This window comes from Galeopterus variegatus, unplaced genomic scaffold (assembly GCF_000696425.1).
Source record: "Galeopterus variegatus unplaced genomic scaffold, G_variegatus-3.0.2 Scaffold100, whole genome shotgun sequence".
In the NCBI taxonomy this organism is placed as follows: domain Eukaryota; kingdom Metazoa; phylum Chordata; class Mammalia; order Dermoptera; family Cynocephalidae; genus Galeopterus; species Galeopterus variegatus.
The window spans coordinates 587,530-606,037 of NW_007726211.1; the positions used below are offsets into that span (position 1 = coordinate 587,530).

An 18,508-nucleotide genomic window follows, 5' to 3' on the forward strand; every position below is an offset into this window, starting at 1 on the left:
CCCCCCCCCCCCCCCCCCGGGGGGGGGGGGGGGGCCATGCGGTGTGAAATTCCTGACCTGGGGCCGGGGCCGTGGTCTCAGGAGAGATCAAAGGGCAGGCGGCCCCTCCGCCGGCTGAGGTGGGCCTTTCCCAGGCCGCCACACTGAGAGGCCACCGGGGGTTTTGTTCTGGCGCAGGCTGGGTCCGGCCTGTGCGGCCTGGGCCGCCTTTGTCTGGCCTGAGAAGTTGGAGGCCCACGTTGCAGACGCAGCGTTCATCAGACGATCAAAGGCCCCCAGTCTTAGGCATGAAACCTTTCTTCCCACTTCCCTTTCTAAAAGGAATGAATTGCAGAGGGCCAAAGAATGCCTTTCCACAGTGGCCTTGTGCAGCGCCTGCACCGCATTAGTCCTCCGGTCCTGCCCGCTCCGGTCCTGCCGGCAGCCACAGCACTCGTCCACGCAGCCCTTCAGCAACAAAGGCCTCCATCCAGGCCTAGTTCAAGGGCCTTTAAAAATAAACTTGGAATAATTGAAGTTCTTTTTCCACTGTCTAGTTTATTAGCAAGTGGACAGTAAGGCTGTTTGAAATCAAAGTAAACGGGCTCTTGCTCTGCAAAGGTTTTCGTGGCAGGAAAGTAGTTTCCAATCTGTAAAACCCTTTTACACATTATTTCTGTTGCAGCAAATGCATCTAACTCATGAGAAATATGTTGCATCAGAATTCATTTTTAGGTAGTTATTCCTCTATCATTGAAGAGCTTAGCTCTCATGTATCAAAAAATGTTATTTCAGCTGAGATATTTTCCAAAGTTGTGTTTTTTAAGTTTTTATTTGTTGGTGACTTCTCTTTACCTGGGGTTTTTTTCCATTTCATCACAATTTTCTAAAGGGATGGAGAGCACCAGGCAAATGGTGGAGCTTCCCAAACATCACCGTGGCTGGGTCATCTTAAGTGTCCAGACTGTGCTGAGCTGGGGTTAAGCCTCACTCACCCAGGGACCAGCCCAGAAACCAACTGCTGAGAAACGTGGCCGCACGTGAAAGGCGCCATTCCCACCAGGATCCGTGTCTGGGCAGGGAGAGGGAGTCGGGAAGGTCTCAAGGTAACACAGAGCACGGTGCTGCAGAGACCGGCTGTTGCTGCTCCAAAGGCCCAGAGTGTGTCTGGGGAAGACCCATTTCTTTTGTCAGGGGCCACAGACAGGGAATTTCATTTTCCAGTGTGACCAACCCTTGTTATCCCGTGTGCTGGGAGTTGCCTTTTAAACTTACGTTAACCGGGAGTGCTTCTCTAAATAATCTGACAGCGTGAATGTGCGTGCATGGTCCGTGAGCATATATCCAGCACCAGGTTTTTGTTCTCGACAATCTGATCTGTTTTACTGTTTTCCTGCCACATAGTGTGTATGTGGATAAGCATCTCCTTGTGCAATCTATATTCTACTTTGTTCCTGTGGATTTGACTATTCTAGGCACCTCACATGTGTGGAATCACACGGCATTTGTCCTTTGGTGACTGGCTGATTTCACTTCGCACAGTGCCTTCAAGGTTCATCCTTGTTGCAGCAGGTGTCAGAATTCCCTTCCTTTTTATGACTGAATAATATTCCACTGTGTGGATGTTTAACCATTCGTCTGCTGATGAACGCTTGGGTTGTTTCCAACTTTGGGCTTTTGTGACTAGTGCTGCTGTGAACGCCGATGTGCAAACGTCTGTTTGAATCCTGCTTTCAGTTCTTTGGAATTGCTGGAGCAGATGGTGACCCTGCGTTTACGTCCTTGGGGAACTGCCACACTGTCTCCACAGCAGCGCAGCCTCTTACTTTTCCATGGGCGGGACACGAGCCTTGCAGCTTCCCCACGTCCCCGCCAGCTCTTGTTACTTCTTATTTCTGTGACAATGGCCATCCTAACGGGTGCGAGGTGGCATCTCACTGTGGTCTTGGCTGCATCTCCCTGATGATTAGTGACGTTGAGCACATTTTCGTGTGCTTACTGGCCACTCGTGTGTCTTCTTTGGAGAAATGTCTGTTTAAATCCTTTGCCCACATTTGAATTAGGTGGTTTGTCTCTTGTCGTTGGGGTGTAGGAGTTCTTTGTATATTCTGAATATTAATCCCTTACCAGATATGCAATTTGCAAATACTTTCACCCTCTGTAGGTTGTCTTTTTACTCTCTTGATAGTACTCTTTACTGCACAAAAGTGTTTAATTTTGATAAAGTCTAGTTTATCTTTTTTAAGTTTGTTCTTAAAAATCTTTTTTCTTTTGTTTCCTGTGCTTAGTATCACATCCAAGAAATCTTTGTCAAATCCAAGGTCATGAAGATTTACCCCTACATTTTCTTATAAGAGATGCTAACCTTTAATAGCAGCTCCGAGCAGTAGATGGAAGACTGCCGCTGGGGACCCAGCAAGTCTGCAAGGTGGAGGTCATCAGACATGCTCGTGGAGCGAGACTGCCCTCGCATGTGGCTCGGGCTTGTGCCCTGCAGCTCACCGTCCACTATACGTAGTGATATCAAGGTGTCCTTCCCAGATGATCCTGTGTGGCTCACAAAGCCCCTCCAAAGCTGTGCTGCTCAATACAGCAGCCACGTGTGCTTACCTAAATTAATTAAAATTGAATAAAATTGAAAAGTCAGTTCCTCAGTTGAACTAGCCACGTGGCTAGTGGCTGCCACGTTGGACACAGCAGGTAGGGGCCACACCCATCATCACAGAAACTCCTGGTGGCCACAGTGCTCTGGAGGGGAACACTAAGGGGTCACCCAGTGGTGTCCACTCCTTTGTCTCTTCTTGTCCCTCCCTGTCTCGATCTCTCAGCCCTGTCCTCACACAGTGCTCAGTGCCCGTGGGGCCAATGTTTCCTGATAATGCTGTCCATACCTATGCGGTATTATAGGATGTTCCAGCAGCCGACAGAAAGTTATCAGGACACTTTGTGCAATTTTCTGTTCTCTCAGAGTGTTAAAAGATGGTGGCGGTTAAGTGACAGTACACTCTTACGGAGTCCAACATTTTGTTTAACTTACATTTTTTATAAAGATTTGGAAGCATCTCAGTTTCTACAGATGAATAATTTAGAATTTGTTCAGTGGGGGAAAAACATTCGAAATACCTACTTTCTCTTGGTTCTGATACACTTGATTTTCAAATGATTGTGATGCAAATTTGTCTCCTTTGATCCCAGTGAAATGTGCAAAAATAAGGTTATAATTTATCTACAAGGTCAGCAAATAATCTTCCTACTTGTAATTTTTATTTATTACAATAATAAATAAAATGTGGGACGTTGTGGGATGTGGGGTGTTGTGTGTGCATGTGAGTGTGTGATGTGGGGTGTTGTCTGTGTGCACGTGTGTGCGTGTGTATGGTGTGTGTGTGATGTAGGGTGTTGTGTGTGCATGTGTGGTGTGTGTGTGTGTGTGTGTGTGAGTGATGGGGTGGGGCATGTGTGTGCATGTGTGTATGGTGTGCATGATGTGGGGTGTTGTCTGTGTACATGCATGTGTGTGTGCGTGTATGGTGTGTGTGATGGGTGTATGCGCGTGTATGCTGTATGATGTGGAGTATTGTGCATGTGCATGTGTGTGCCTGTGCATGTATGGTGTGTGTGATGTGGGCTGTTGTGTGTGCCCATGTGCTTGTGTGTGCCTGTGTGTGTGCATGTGCGTGTATGGTGTGTGTGATGTGGGGTGTTGCGTGTGTGTGTGTGTATGCTGTGTGATGTGGGGTATTGTGTATGTGCATGTGTGTGCATGTGCGTGTAGGGTGTGTGTGATGTGGGGTGTTGTGTGTGTGTGTATGCTGTGTGATTTGGGGTATTGTGCATGTGCATGTGTGTGCATGTGCGTGTATGGTGTGTGTGATGTGGGGTGTTGTGTGTGCCCATGTGCTTGTGTGTGCATGTGTGTGTGCACACGGTGTGCACTGGGGCCAGGAGGTGGCACTGAGACAGCAGTTCAGGCAAATACACTTCAGCTGTGTGGCACCCACAGCAGCCCCGAGTCCCACTATCTTCAGCCAGGTTTTGTTCTGTGGGAGGAGAGGGGACTCTAGCTGTGACAGCTGTCATGCTGTTCAGTGCTGGGCTTGACTGTGCTGACGCTCAGAGAGCTGGGACGTCCTTGCCCTTTACGGTGTAGCCCTCCCAAACCGTGATCTCAGAACAAAAGAAAACAAAGAACACCCCAGGCTGAGCGCAGGAGGACTCTGCTCCTCTCCTGGAACACGGGAGCTGTTCTGCTTGGTTCCTTTTAGATTCATAATAACCACCTTTATTCCTTTGTTCCTTCAAAATGTGTTTGTTTAGTCAGGAGGGAGCATTTTCTTGGTTCTTCCAGAGAATCAAATTGAGAAAATTTACTTGTGCAAAATAAAGGCCTTTCTCCCTTGTACATTTGATACATATTGTCTTTTTCACTTTGTATCCTTGCAGTTTACAAAACCTTCTTGGGACAAATTCTGTAATAAGATGCGTCTGTTTATTGAGTTATTATTCCTGAGCATGCTGTTGGAAGCCATGCTAAAGAATGACTGTCCAGAGACACGGATGGTCTTCTGTGCAGTGCACTGCGGTCCACGTTCACTCCTGTGCACCTTGAAGGGTACTGGTCTAGTGACATTAGCTGAATCACGCGACTCACTCAGCCAATAACCAAACTCCAAGAGAAATCAAAGCAAACCTTGTAAAGAGACACCCGTGGCATATTTGTTTGGTTTTCTTTAACTTCAAATTGATTCTTTCATGGTAACAAATAGTTTTAATACTTTAACAGTAATGTTCTTTTAATGTTTATTGTTTAATGGCTAATAGTGTTGTATCTAAAGCTAAAAAACCTCTGTTGTCTTAAAAATGTATTTAACCAATATGTAAACCTCTAAACCAATGACCCCCGAGTGGATTAGAAAGTCACAGTGAGAGTGATATTCACAGAGCAGTGCTCTCGGTGGCGCCCCCGGGCCCCTTGGGAGCCAGCAGAGAGGAAGGGCCTCGCGTGGAGGCGGGTCTCCCGGGGGTGCAGGAAGAAAGGAAGCAATCCTGGCCCGGGGGAGCAATCAGACCCCCACACCATGATGCTGGTCAAAATGCACTGTCACCTCCACTTCCGACGAAGACTGTGGCTTTCAGAAGCACGTTACATTTCTCTAGGGTTTGAGTAATCCTGACGCTTCTCAGGCAGGAAACCCCGAACTTCTCCGTGGGTGCACACCCTCTGTCCCCCTGGCCACTGCTAAGGTTGCTGTCCCCCGGTCCGTCCAGGTTCTCCTGGCATGTGCTGTGCCACCCCAGTGACTGGCGTGCCTTCCGACCTGAGCATCACACCCAGTAGGTCTGTTCGCCCAGATGTAACATCAGTTCCCTGCACCTTCATGTCATCAGCAAAACTGGATTTTTCAAGGGAGAATTCTATTTCAAATGCACTAGAGAGAGCTTCCTGGACAGTGGAGGCCTCGAATAAATCCTTTTACTCTCAGTAAAGCCTTTTGTAAAGTGAAGGACACACACATCCTACCCCCTTCCAACCCAGCGGACCTGCTTTATAAATGCAGATTTTGTGTTCACGCACCACATGGTCACACGACGCGCAAGAGGTCACAGGACCAGCAGGGTCCAGCGCCTGCTCTGAGCCGGCCTTGTCCCCGTGTCTTTCTACCCCTCATGAAACATCACACATGTGAGTTCTATTAAAGCTTCTCTCTCTATACACACTTCAAATAACTAATTATTCTCAATTCTGGCATACAAGGAGACGTCAGCCATCCACATCGGACAGTTGATTTTCCTTCATAAATCCATTACTTACCTAATTTTAGAGCTGTACACATTTTTAAGCATGAATTTAATTTCCTTCACTGTTCGATTTGGTTTCAGGCTAAGTATAATTCTGAGGTACCCCCTCCGTTGTTTCATATTCTAATGCCTCGTCTGGGGCCAACCGAGTGAGGCCCCCTTTCCTCTTCTCACTTTCCCTCCCAAACAACAGTCCGAAAGGCTGTCACCAAGTAATGAAATGGGAAAGAGATTTTATTTGTAGCATTTTATCAAAGGACCATGCGGTAGCTCTGGGAGACAACCATCAGCAATTATTGTCTCCACGGAGAACGGCCCGGGAGGAAGGGGACCCTCTTCTCCACGGCCAGTGCCAGTGACAGCTCTTGATAGCATCACATGTGCCCAACCTGAATTCTGTAAGCATGATTTCCAGCACGTGACTGTGAGGTGTTTCAGACTTAGGTACCAGTTCTATCATACACACAGCCCTTCAGAATGAAAGAGCTGTAGAAAGGGCTTTTAAATTAATTCTATTAAATTTATTTTTTCTGGCATAATAATTGTATATATTCACGGGGTACACGGTGATATCTAGGTGCATATGTGCAGTGTGCAGTGAGCAAACCAGGGTAATTAGCACATCCATCACCCCAAACATTCGTCATTTCTTTGTGTTGGGAACATTCAAAGTCCTCTCTACTAGCTGTTTGAAACTGTACAATAAATTGTTAACTGCAGCCTCCCCGCAGTGCTGTAGAACATTAGAACTTACTCTTCCTATCTAGCTGCAATTTTGCATCCGGAGACCACCCTCTCCCTCGCCCCTCCACCCCCGCTCTTCCCAGTCTCTAGTAAGCGTATTCTACTTTCTACTTCTGTGAAATCAGCTTTTTTAGCTTCCACGTATGAGCAAGAGCATGCGGTGTTTCTCTTTCTGTGCCTGGCTCATTTCACTTATATTTTTCTCCAAGCTCCTCCGTGTTGCTACAAATGGCAGATTCCATTCTTTTTTGTGGCTGAGTAGCATTCCATTATGTATAAATACCACATTTTGTTTCAGGGACTAAAAGAAAGTACCTTAAAAAACCTAAAAAAAAAAGGGTGGGTTTTTTTTGATATTGTTGTTTTGTTTGTTTGTTTTATGTCTGTATCCCAGATGAATCCCTCAATAATACATTTTGGAAGGGCTAAGATTTCTCTATGAGTTGAATCAGACATTTACACCACACTTGATGCTCCTGAAATTCATGACTCATGGGTCCAAAAGCTGAGCAGTCACCATAAAAGCTAAACAGTTGTCCCTATTCCAGGAGGCCAGCACAGAACATAATTTTTCAGATTTAGTTCTTCTCCAGGAAGAGTTTTGTTCATGGAATCTGTGAAACAGCACTGAGCGTCTAACATATAACTGTCATAACATAAATTATGTCATATTCATGTATCGGCTCTTTAGATCTTTACAAGGACACTTTGAACCAGGGAAAATAAGGCACAGTCCAGAAGAGTGGCTGGACCTGACTCAGGGCCCCACGCTGCTTCTGCGTAACCTGGCACGACTCGATGCCCGACTGCAACGCAGCATTCTTACTCTTAACTGGTCTTTTTTATCTTTGGAAAATTTACTAAAAAGCCAATAGATGTCTTACATTTTTAATTACTCAAGACCAGCCCTAATACACTTTGTTGATTAGAACCCAGCTCCCCACGGTGGAGTACATGAAAGACATCCGATAGAATGCTCTCGAGTGAGTGTGACACACCTCAGCAAACTTGAACTTGGGCAGTGATTTCTTTGTTGGTAGTTTCTGCATCTTGGCTCGTTCCTCTGCCCGCAAGCTTCAGCATGCTTCTTACTGACGTCGGCAATTGTGACGTTCCTAAGAAGGTGGGAGACGCCTGTGGTATATGCAGTGTGTACATTTTCTGTTTGTGAACAATTATTCATGTTGTCTTCTGTGGAGCAGAGTGACTTCCCCGCTACGTGAGAGGGCAGGTGAACAGCTGGCTGGGTGATTTGACTGTACGTAGAAATACGCTTCAGAATGTTCGTGGGAAGCTATTTAGTTATAAAGGTGTTTTTTACACACTGTAATTAAACAGCAGAGGTCTTGGGAGCCCATCAAGCAGGATGTGAGGTGCTCAGTGGCCGTGCAGCTCTCCCCGGAGGGCCCATTCGGGTTCTCTGCGCAGCTCGAGACTTCACACCCAACTCAAGATGCTTGAAAGATGGACAGTGGGAATTCGGATTTCAGCAACTTACTTACCATTCTGTCTACAGTTGTGGCATTGCTCACACAAAATTAAAACACGTGAAAGTTCCACATACAGTGTGTCCAGAAGCTGCAGCTCCTACCTACCAGAAGGTGCAGTCGCAGCCGCTGCAAATGACAGCTGGGCATTTCTGACAAGGTGTCTGAGGAACAAAATTTTACACTGTCGAACAGAAACATCTCTCTCTCCTCTCTCTCTCTCTCTCCCTCCCCACCCCCCAATCCCCCAGTCGCTCTCAACGTCAGGCCTTGACTTTCTCCAGGCAGACTTGTTTTTGGAGAAGCCAGTATCGTTGCATAGTTTTGACTGTAATTCTGCTGCGTAGGCACCAACTGCCAGCGTCCTGTGGGAGAGTCAGGACATGGCTCCCTTGAGCCGATGCTCTGCGCGGGTCCTTCAGGCCTTGGCACAGGCCCCTCTGCTGGCTTCCTCTCTTCCCCATTTACCTGCCCGACCACTCGTACCTTTGTTTCAGGCTGTTTTAAATTCATGGAGTTCCTGTTCTTTTTATTGAAACATAATTGATCATACATATTTGTAGGTTACAGAGTTGACTATCAATACCTGTGTACAATATGTGATGTCAATCAAATCAGGTTAATTAGCATACTCATTACAAAACAAAATCATTTGTGTTGAAGACATTTCATCTCTTTTAGCTTTTTGAAAACATGCAGTAAGTTATGTTGACTGTAGATGCCTAGCTCAACCGCACATCAATAGAACTTATTTTTCCCAACTATAGCTGTTTTGTGTCCATTAATCAATTTCCCACCATCTCCCCTCCTGCTCCCCCTTTCCCACTCTGGTAACCTCAGTTCTGTTCTCTCCTTTTGGAAGTCCAACATATCATTGTGATTGTTGTATCGTTCTTTCTTCATTTATTTCTTCAGCTCCCACTTATGAGTGAGCACATGCAGTGTTTCTCTCTCTGTGCCTGGCTTGTTTCACTGAATGTAATTTTCTCCAAGTTCATCCATGTTGCTGCGAACGGCAGGATTTCATTCCTTTGTATGGCAGAGTAGTACTCCAGTGTGTAAATATACCACATTTTTCTTACCCAGTCATCCGTCCGTGGACATTTTGGCTGGTTCCAACTCTTGGCTACTGTAAATAGAGCTGCAATAAGCAACGGAAGTGCAGGTGTCCCTTCGACATGATGATGTCCATTCCCTTGGGTATATATATCCAGCAGTGGGATTGCTGGGTCATGTGGCAGCTCTGTCTGTAGCTGTTTGAGGAGCCTCCATACTGTGTTCCACAGTGGCTGCACTAATTACAGTCCCATGAGCAGTGTAGGAGGGTCCCCTTTCTCCGCATCCTCACCAGCATTTGTCATTCTGTCTTTTTGATAACAGCCAGTCTAACTGGAGTGAGATGACATCTCAGTGTGGTTTTGATTTGCATTTCCCCAGTGATTATTATTTCTTCATCTACTTGTTGGCCATTTGTATGTCTTCTTTTGAGAAATGTCTATTCAACTCCTTTGCCTATTTTTTTTAATTGGGTTATTTGGGGTATTTTACTGTTAAATTGTTTGAGTTCCTTGTATATTCTGGATATTAATCCCTTGTCTGATGTATAGTTTGCAAATATTTTCTCCCATTCTGTAGGTTGTCTTTCCACTGTGTTAGTTGTTTCCTCTGCTGCGCAGAAACTTTGGAGTTTGACATCACCCCACGTTTATTTTTATTTTGTTGTTTTTGAGGTTTTACTCATAAAGTCTTTGCCCAGTCCTACATCCTGAACGGGGATTTCCTTTAAAATGAGATTGTATTTATTGTGGCCTTGTCAACTTTGCACCTTTTGACGCCTGAGCAGTCGAGCCCGCCGTGAGCATGACCCTCCCAGCTGTCCCCAGGGGAGATTTCTTATCCTTCCTGTAAAGGCTCCACGTTAAAAAGTTGGCGAACACTCGTGGTGTTCCCACACTCAATAGAAGACGCTCATTTCCTAGGAGATGGGCACTGGAGACACTTCAGCTTAGTTCTGGTAGTGTCGCCACCATTTAGTAAAAGCCCAGGACACGCCGTGGGTGGCTGTCCCCTCTGGAGCTGCCCGTGCTCCTATTGTCCGTACTTCCATGTGGGAGGTGAGGCTAAATGGTCCCAGGACGTGCACAGGTCCCAGAGCTGGCACAGTGGGGAGGGTTGGTCAGCTCAGACCCTGGTCTGCTGGTCGGGGCCCCTGCCCGCTGGCGACCTGGTGGTCTCTATTGCCGGATTCTCATTGCTTTTGGCTTCATTTTCCTTTATAACAATATGACATTTGGTTCAAAGGGACGTGCTCCCCAGCACCGCTCAGCCATCCGCCTTCTCTCCTGGCTGCCAGCAGCTTGGAACGCAGGCCCTTCCTCTCCCCGAGGTGATTCGCGGGCACCTCATTGTTCTGCCTCCTCTTGTCCTCTTTGTGTTCATCCCAAAGCGATGCCAGCCACGCTCAAACATCATCACTGCTTCTCAGTTGCCACCAATAAAGCCATAGAACCACAGGGTTGAGAAATTAAGGCAACCTTAGAAAGTTGCAGACTCACTCTCCCGGTGCGATGACTGAAGGACATGGCAGGCCTCAGGGGGTGGCAGAGAAGAGAGGCCTGGAGTTCTCCTGAGGTCCACTCAGGCGGGGTCTCCCTTCAGAGTCCTCCGTGGCCTGCTCCATTCTGTGATCCAGCTTCCGATGGCCACAGCTCCCTGCGTGGCCTTGGACAGCCGCTGGACCTCGAGGGGGGTCTCAGTTTCCTCACCTACAGCAGAGAGGTCGTAGTTCCTGCCTCCCCATGTTCTGGTAAAGATGAGATCAAATGCCTGTCCCCTCTGTGGGGTTTGCCCTGCGGGTCCCTAACCCGCTTCAGAGGCTCCCTGCTCTTCGTGCCTGTAACACTGTGCGTTACGTGTATTGCTGGACATGTCCTCTCTCCCCCTCCAAACTGCAACCAGCTTGAGAGGGTGGGAACCTATCTATTAAAGGACCTAGCAAAACGGAAAAACAAGCATATGTGCTGAATTGATGATAAGGTTAAAATTTTAAACTCAAATAGTCTTATTTGTGTGCAACCGGCTTCACCTGCCGTAAGACAGGTGCCATCTCTAGGAGGAAGAGGCTCGCCATGAAACTACCAGCCCGGGAGCAGAGCGCGGGCACGTGTACCGTTTCTTAAAATGTGGAACACTCGATTTTTTTTTATTATTATTATTATTTCTTAGACATATTCATGGGTGGAACGCTCAATTTTAGAAGACAGGAAACTCTACATTTAAAAACCAATATTAAAATGGAGAAGATTTGTCTATTTTTACATCTCCTTAAATAAAAAATCCTAAGTAATCAAAATGAAAGCTTATTTACTGCTTCCTATGATTTAAAGCATTCTTTAAAGTGGCACCAACAAAAAGAAACTAATAAAGTTATAGTTTCTAATGGTAACGGCTTGCTGTTGGTAAGTGCACAGGCATTTACAACAATTTCTCAGCCCCTCTTTCTTGAATTAATGCTAATGAAAGCTGCCCCTGCCTTATTTCTCTATCTCAACACTGAAATTGCAGCTGCCTGCCAAGCCTGCTGAGGGATGAGTGTAATAATTTTCAATTGGCCTCTTAGCCCAAAGGGAACCCCGAAAGCAGCAGATTGACAGATGCAGCATGGATTATCTCGTGCTCCAAACTCAGCCCAATTTGTGGTTTGTTGCAGGTGCTAAAGAGATTGATATCGCGGCGACCCTGGAGCACTTGAGGGACCAGAGACCAGGCATGGTCCAGACAAAGGTACTGTCAATCAGTCCTCCAGGACTTTAAATGTATTAAAGCTGTCTCTCTCTGCAGCTGTTTTCCTGAGCGGGGAGGGACGAGGCCTGTTTTCATGTAAGCCATGCGCTGATCGCTCTGTTCTGGCCGACGTCCATCCACTCAGCCCTGCGTGGCCAAAGGCGCACCAGGCACCCGGTGAGGTTCGCTGGTGATTCTTGCAACAACTCTAATGTTTTCAATATCAATAGATGTGGTCAAATCTCTTCATTACCCAGATTTGGGGTGAGGGAGGGACACGGCATTTGTATAAAGACAGGTAAATGATAGATCCCAGAATCCTTGCGGGGGAATGTTCTGACCTCAGTCGACACTGTCCAGCCTCCCGTTTCCTGCATGCACAACCGCAGCTGTGCTGTATGGGGGCCACCAGGACTGTGGCCATTGGAATGTTCCCAGGGCAGGCTGGGATGCTGAGCACCCAGAAAAGTTCATATGTATTAAAAAGAGCCAGTCTGCAACAACAGGGGGTTTTTTAAAAAGCATTTCTGGTTACCCTTGGGTTAACTAGAATGAGAAATAAGGTTAATATAACACCCCATTTTCTTAGCATTCTAGAATTATCTGTGCCCAACAACAAAAGCTCTCACACGTCTGTTCCATAAAAGTGCTTAAGTCATAAAATACAGATTTCTCTCTAGCTCAGTGTGTTACTGACAGGCCAGGCCCGGCTGCCCTCTCACCTTAAACAAATGTCCTGAAAGTCCAAAAGTTGGTGCAAGGATTGGAAGGTTTATTCAGATTACCGGTACTCAACTAAGTGTCTAACCAAGAAACAAACAAAGAGAAAAGAGGAGCAGTGGGGTCCAGTTTAGCCTAGTCCCAATCGGCAGGGCCAGCCGATTCCATTAACAGTTATTGATAAAAGCAGTTCTCCCCACTGTTTTCAGCATAAAGAAGAAAAGTATCGACTAGATTTAAATCAGAAAAACAAAGCATGGCCAGGAGCCCTCCAGGGTGCACCTACACAGAAGTGGATACAATCCAACCAAACAGCAGAAGGCGGCTCAGAAAATCAGAGAGAGCTAAAGAGAATAAAGCATTGTCTTGTCAGAGGTTAGGTCTGGGACTCCAGGAGAGATCCACCAGCAGCAGAGACCTGGGAGCAAAATAGTCCCAGTGGCCACTTGCCTCTTGCAACTAGAGTCCTCTGTGGTGCCCAGAGCGTTCCAGTTTTTGCCAGTGATTGAATTAGGCTCTTGGATTCCAAAGTCATAGAAATGAACAACGTACCCAACGGTAAAGCAAGCAGCGCTTTATTAAAAGAGGAGACAGACTTATGCATAAGGGGGGTAGCGACAGTAAAGCCGGTGCCCCGAGGGGAGCTGTTCAGGGTCTTTCATAGGGAAAGGAGTTAAGGGGTACAGGCCAGTGTCACTGGAGGTGGTCCGTTCTGTCCTTCCCGGCTGCGTCATGGGCGCATGCTCAGTAGGCAGTGGTGTTCATCATTGTCGCCCCAGGAGGGTCACTGTAGCAGTCACCTTGATGCTTTCTGCACAGGTGGGAATTTCAAAGCGGTCTTAAGGCTAATCTGTAATTTTTACAATTATGGTAAACAAGCCTTGGGGAGGGGTTTGCAACCCAGTAAATATCTGTTTCCTCTCTTATCTCGGTCTGTTTTGTCAGGGCAGCCCCTGGGCTAATCATTTGCCCTGAGGGTCTCATGACTGAGGGGTGGGAAAGTAACAAAGTGTCCTCTGCAGGGAAGATGGAGTGAGTTTGGTCCACAGGCCCAGCCTTACTCTGTTTCGAGTGTGTTCCTGACACTCTGGATTCCACTGATACTCACACCAGAGACTTAAAATTGTTAAGATACCCTTGCAAAAGTACTTCTTCACACTTAAGAGGATTTTAGGTTATAAAATGTGAACTGCAAGACCGGCCATTCCTGCGAAGTCGAGCCGGCCAGAGCGCCGTGTGCTACCTGGTGTCAGCAGCTCTGGGGTCCCCGCAAGTCCCCCAGCCTCTCAGGGTCTTACCGTTCCCCCTGTAACGTGTAAGGAAGCCCTAGCCCCCACTTCTGTGCAAATGTCACCATAGCATGAAGCAGTGTTGGGGCTGGATGGGGGGATCTAAATCCTGCGATGCTGTCGGTTTCTTCAGAAGCAGCAAAGAGCCGCAGGAGGTGAACTGAGCTCATCTGGCCTGGAAGATCATTTCTTAAAATGCCTTACAAGCTCTGTCTGGCTGGTTCCACATCACCAAAGTCAACCCTAAGCATCGAGGCAAAATCAAATTAAATCTCTCTTACAGAATCACAAAACTATTCTAAACAGCACCAGAAGAAACCGCTTAAAGAGCCGAGAATCCTACCGCAGCCTTGACCTTCCCACTGGAAGTGACACCTGCCCTCCTTTCCTCCACGCCCCAGTGTGGGGGAGGGAGCGCGTTCGCAGCGTGCAGGCCGTTGCTGGGTTTCATTCTGCCTTCCAGAACTTGCAGGATTGTCGCAGAAACCTTATGGGATTACTGTGGCAGTGCTTTGTAAGTCACAGCACACTCCATACTGTTTTAGTTTTTAATGTAAAATTTTGGAGTGATTTTAGACTTAAAAAAAAAAAACACAGAAACAACACAAATGATTCCCATGTACCCTTCTCCTGGCTTCCCTAAATGTTAACACCTTACGTAAGCACAGTGCGCTGATCACACCAGGAAGCCAGCATGGATACAACCAGAACTGCTCATCTCCCATGGCCTGGGAGGCTTCGCGGCATGCGAGGTCTTCCAGAGCACGCGGCGGCCTTCTGTTCTGCAGAACACATCTAGGTCAGGTGCAGCGTGCTAGGCAGGACGGCCCAGAGCAAGGCTGTGCTGCTGGGTGCAGACGTCAGGGGCACATGCCTCAGTGGTCCCCGGCCTGCCAGGCACGATGGTCGTTGCTTAATGGTGTGTCTGCTGCTGTCCCTGCTGCTAGTGATTATTTGTGCCTTTATGATGACTCTGTACCTCGTGGGGAGAAACCTGAGGCTGTGGACACCTCTGTTCTCATTGTGCTGTTTGCCACAGCACACTTTGTAAATATGGCGAGGCTGTCCAGAGCAGGCGATGGACACATGGACAGCTGCTACTCCAGGGACAAGTAGCCCACAGGTTTTGTGCCCCATGGAAGCGCCTGTCCGCTGGACTGGCCTCCTGGCTATGAGGTCAGTGACCACCTCCACCTGCTGGCCCTGGACTGTTCAGGCCCGAGAACCCCTGAGCTCCAGGTGGCCCAGGAGCACGAATGGAAAGAGAATCCTGTCTCCGGCTAAATCTGGAGTCCACTTGTGCGTCACTTCTGCTCCAGGATAGTCCATAGGAAATCTCAAGTTCAAACTAGTTCCTTCTCTCCCTGCCTCTGAGTACCTCTCAGGCGGGCCTCGTACCCACCAGATGGGTAAGTACGCCCAAAACACAGACTGGCTTTGGTGTGGATCTAGGAAATATCATTGGGAGGGCATTTATCTTGTAGCCCCAAAATGAAAAGTGTTGCCCAGTACATGGCAAGGAGAAAACCACTCAGCCGTCTGTCGTGTGTGTCCCGTCTGCCAAAACAAGCCCTTCATGGCACACGGGTCGCTGAGCCTACCTGAACCGAGGTGTGCTCTGGGACTCACCGAAGAAAGATGAAGCGATTCATTATCATCGTGTGCCTTGTCTTCAAGTGTGTTCTGAGTGGCAGAAGGACAGCACTTGCATGCTGTGGCACCGACGGGCACATTGCTGGGTGAAGCAGAGCTGATTTTCTGCTGCTTGTGGCTGGCAGAGTTTGCTTCACATGGGGCTCGCTTTCTGGATCCATTGTCTGCAGGAATTTGCTCTCTTCCTTGGGTTGGGTGTATAAAAGTCCTGAAGTGTGTACATAAATCCAGTTCCTGGAATTCAAGGTACAAAGAAATAGTAAACACGTGAAAGTCACCATCCCATCTTAATTTACACCTGCTTTGCCCAGCATTACCCCATGAGACTGAACTTCCCCCAAGAGTTGAATTTCACAAAAAGATAGAAAAATTACTTGGGCAAAATAGTGCCATATGATCTGAATACTCTTTTAGCCAAGAGAAGTCTTCAGTCTGTTCGTTTGAACAGGTCACATCATCTGGAACCGAGTCCCAGTTGGCCAGTCAGTGGCGAACACGCTGAGACGGTGGACCTAGGATGGCGCAGAGCCTCCTGACGGCAAAATCCCATTTATGTGTTGGAGGAACAAGCCTCAGGACAGCTGCCTTCCTCCCTGGAGTGTGGTTCAGTCAAGCAAGCAGCAGACACTTGATGAGTGCCTGCCCAAGCAGCATCCGACCTGAGGGGCACAGAGACAGGCAGGGCCCACCCCACGTCCAGCACGGTCACCTCGGGAGACGGGTCCGGCAGCCGCGAGCTCGACAGCAGCACCAGGTGGACACAGACCCTTTCGAAGGCCCGCCGCGCTCGGGAGCGTGCTCGCCGTCCAGTCCCGCGCACTGGTGGCCGTCCCCTGTGCCGTGTCTGCAGTAGCGCTGTGAACGCCACCTTTTGAACCAAAGGCCTGAACGTTTTTCTTCCCCTCACAAGATTTCCTCTTTTATATTCACCAGTTCTAGAAATAGAAGCCAATGACTGGCTCGTCCAACACCCGGGCAGCGACAGTGCCACCCGGCCACGTGGGCCCGTCTGCTCAGTCTAATTTCACTCTGTCTCCTCCTCTGCTTCACAGGCCCATTGTCCTAATGTCCCTTCACCCTCTTCATCAGACGCGCCCTCACTCCCTGGAAATGGCGTGCAGGTCACAGACACGTTCCCATCTCCCCAACCCGGCACAGCACAAGACCACAGAGACCAGCTCAGCCCAGTGCGGCCCGGTGCCTGCCCGGGACCCTCCCCACCCACTGCCTGCCCCAGCAAGTCTCTCCTTGTGCCCGTGGAATCGCTCAGTCTCTCTCGGCCTCCCTGTCTCTCTCTCTCTCTGCCTCTGTCTCTTTGTCTCCGTCTCTCTCTCTGTCTCTGTCTCACTCTATCTCTCTGTCTCTCGCTCTCCCTGTCTGTCTGTCTCTCTCTCTCTCTCTGTCTCTCTGCACACAATGCCCAGCGCTCACTTTGCCTGGCTCTATTGTCAGAGATTTAGTGGGGGCTGGGTCTGTCTTTGTGAAAAGAGAAGTGACAGACGAGAAAGAAATTCATCCTGACCTCCTTTGAGAGAGAGGCTGGGGAGCAAACCCTTGGGGGTGCGGTGAGGAGGTTTGCAGCCTCCTTAGAGGGTGCCAGTCACTCAGATGACACATTTACTGTGACAACGAAAATCATCACAGCAACAGCTCGTATACGTGTGAATCCATCCAGACCTTTGTCTGAGCCAGGACTGCAAATATGAACATAAGATAAATACAAATCCAAAGAGCCGCCTGTCCAGCCCCCACATTCCCAGAGCAGCCTGGGGATTCTCCAGCCTGACCCCTGACCTGCTCACACACGTGTCCTCCGGCTGTCACAGGCCAGCCGGAGCAGGGCCATCCCCAGCTCACACTTCCCGTCCAGCGTGGACACAGGCTGTGGCCAGACACACTGACCAGCGCCACTTCGGGCCAGGGCGGGGGTGGCCAGCTGAAGAGCCCCTGGCTGCATCCCCTGCAGGCCTCACGTCTTAGGTTAGCTCGCTGTGGAGGTGCTTTCTTGTTTGGAGCATCTCAGCCCTCTTTCCGATGTCCCATCTTTGCACACCCAGCCAACCCAGATGTTTCTAAAACTGTCTGAGTCCTTCTTTCTCTGACAGATCGTGTCCTGAGACTCAGTCTAGACTAAAATGGTGTTTTGTCGTCCCGCTGCTGCTGTGTTGCATTCACGTTACTTTATGTTTCCCTTAAATTAAATTCCTGTTGCAAAGTACCAGCTCGCATGCTGGATTCCTGCACAATTTCCAGGGTGCTGATCCAGGAATGTCAGCCCAGCAGACGCTACTCAGAATGTGGCCGCAGACCACCAAGGGCCCACGCGGGCCCCCGTGGTGGGGTGAGAGGCTGCACACGGCTGCACATTTTTCACGATGAAGGAGCAGAGCGACTCGTGGCCAGTCTCCTCTGGGACCAGCTGGAGGCGCCCCCCTCCCAGGAGAGTGCCCGGTGCAGGAGCCCCTCCTCCCACCACAGCGCAGGTCCCCAGCGGTCGGATGCGCGCACCCGGGTGCACACGAAGCCCCCGGAGTCATGGTGCATCTTTCTCTCCTCTGGGCCAGTCATCATGGTAACAATTTAAAAACGGTGACGGTCAGTACACCGGCGATCTCTGCAGTCCAGCCCCCTCTCTTATTTTGTCCTAGGATTAGATCATGTTTTAAGTGATTATGATCAAAACACAGGTGCAGTTCTTCATCGTGTTCGTCACCTGACATGTGGCATAAATATGTGGCTTTCCTATGGGATGCTACTAAGTGGCTGCATAAGATCCCACTCAGTTCCATGACGTCCTTCACCAATATTTGGTATTTCCCGATCTTTCTCCGTATAAATTAGGCTGGAGCACGTATCTTCATGCATGTTTATTTTTCCCCTTTAAAGATTATTTCTTAGGCTAGATTTCCAGTGTGTCAAAAGAGGTAAACAGGTATGGGGCCGGCCCGGTGGCGCACTGCGCTAGTGCGCCGCTTGGGAAGCGCGGAGGCGCTCCCGCCGAGGGTTCGGATCCCACATACAGACCGGTTCCCGCTCAGCCGCTCACTGGCTGAG

General features: G+C 48.7%; 1 protein-coding gene across 1 annotated transcript in view; it reads left to right on the forward strand.

Moving 5' to 3' along the window:
• PTPRN2 (protein tyrosine phosphatase, receptor type, N polypeptide 2) overlaps positions 1–18,508 on the forward strand; it is a gene marked incomplete at its 5' end in the record, with an annotated part of 127,549 nt that overhangs the window by 105,570 nt on the left and 3,471 nt on the right. The window contains 2 exons of the mRNA XM_008583775.1: positions 3,421–3,438; positions 11,669–11,792. Of these exons, the coding sequence (XP_008581997.1) occupies positions 3,421–3,438; positions 11,669–11,792 (142 nt within the window). The remainder of the gene's footprint in view (positions 1–3,420; positions 3,439–11,668; positions 11,793–18,508) is intronic.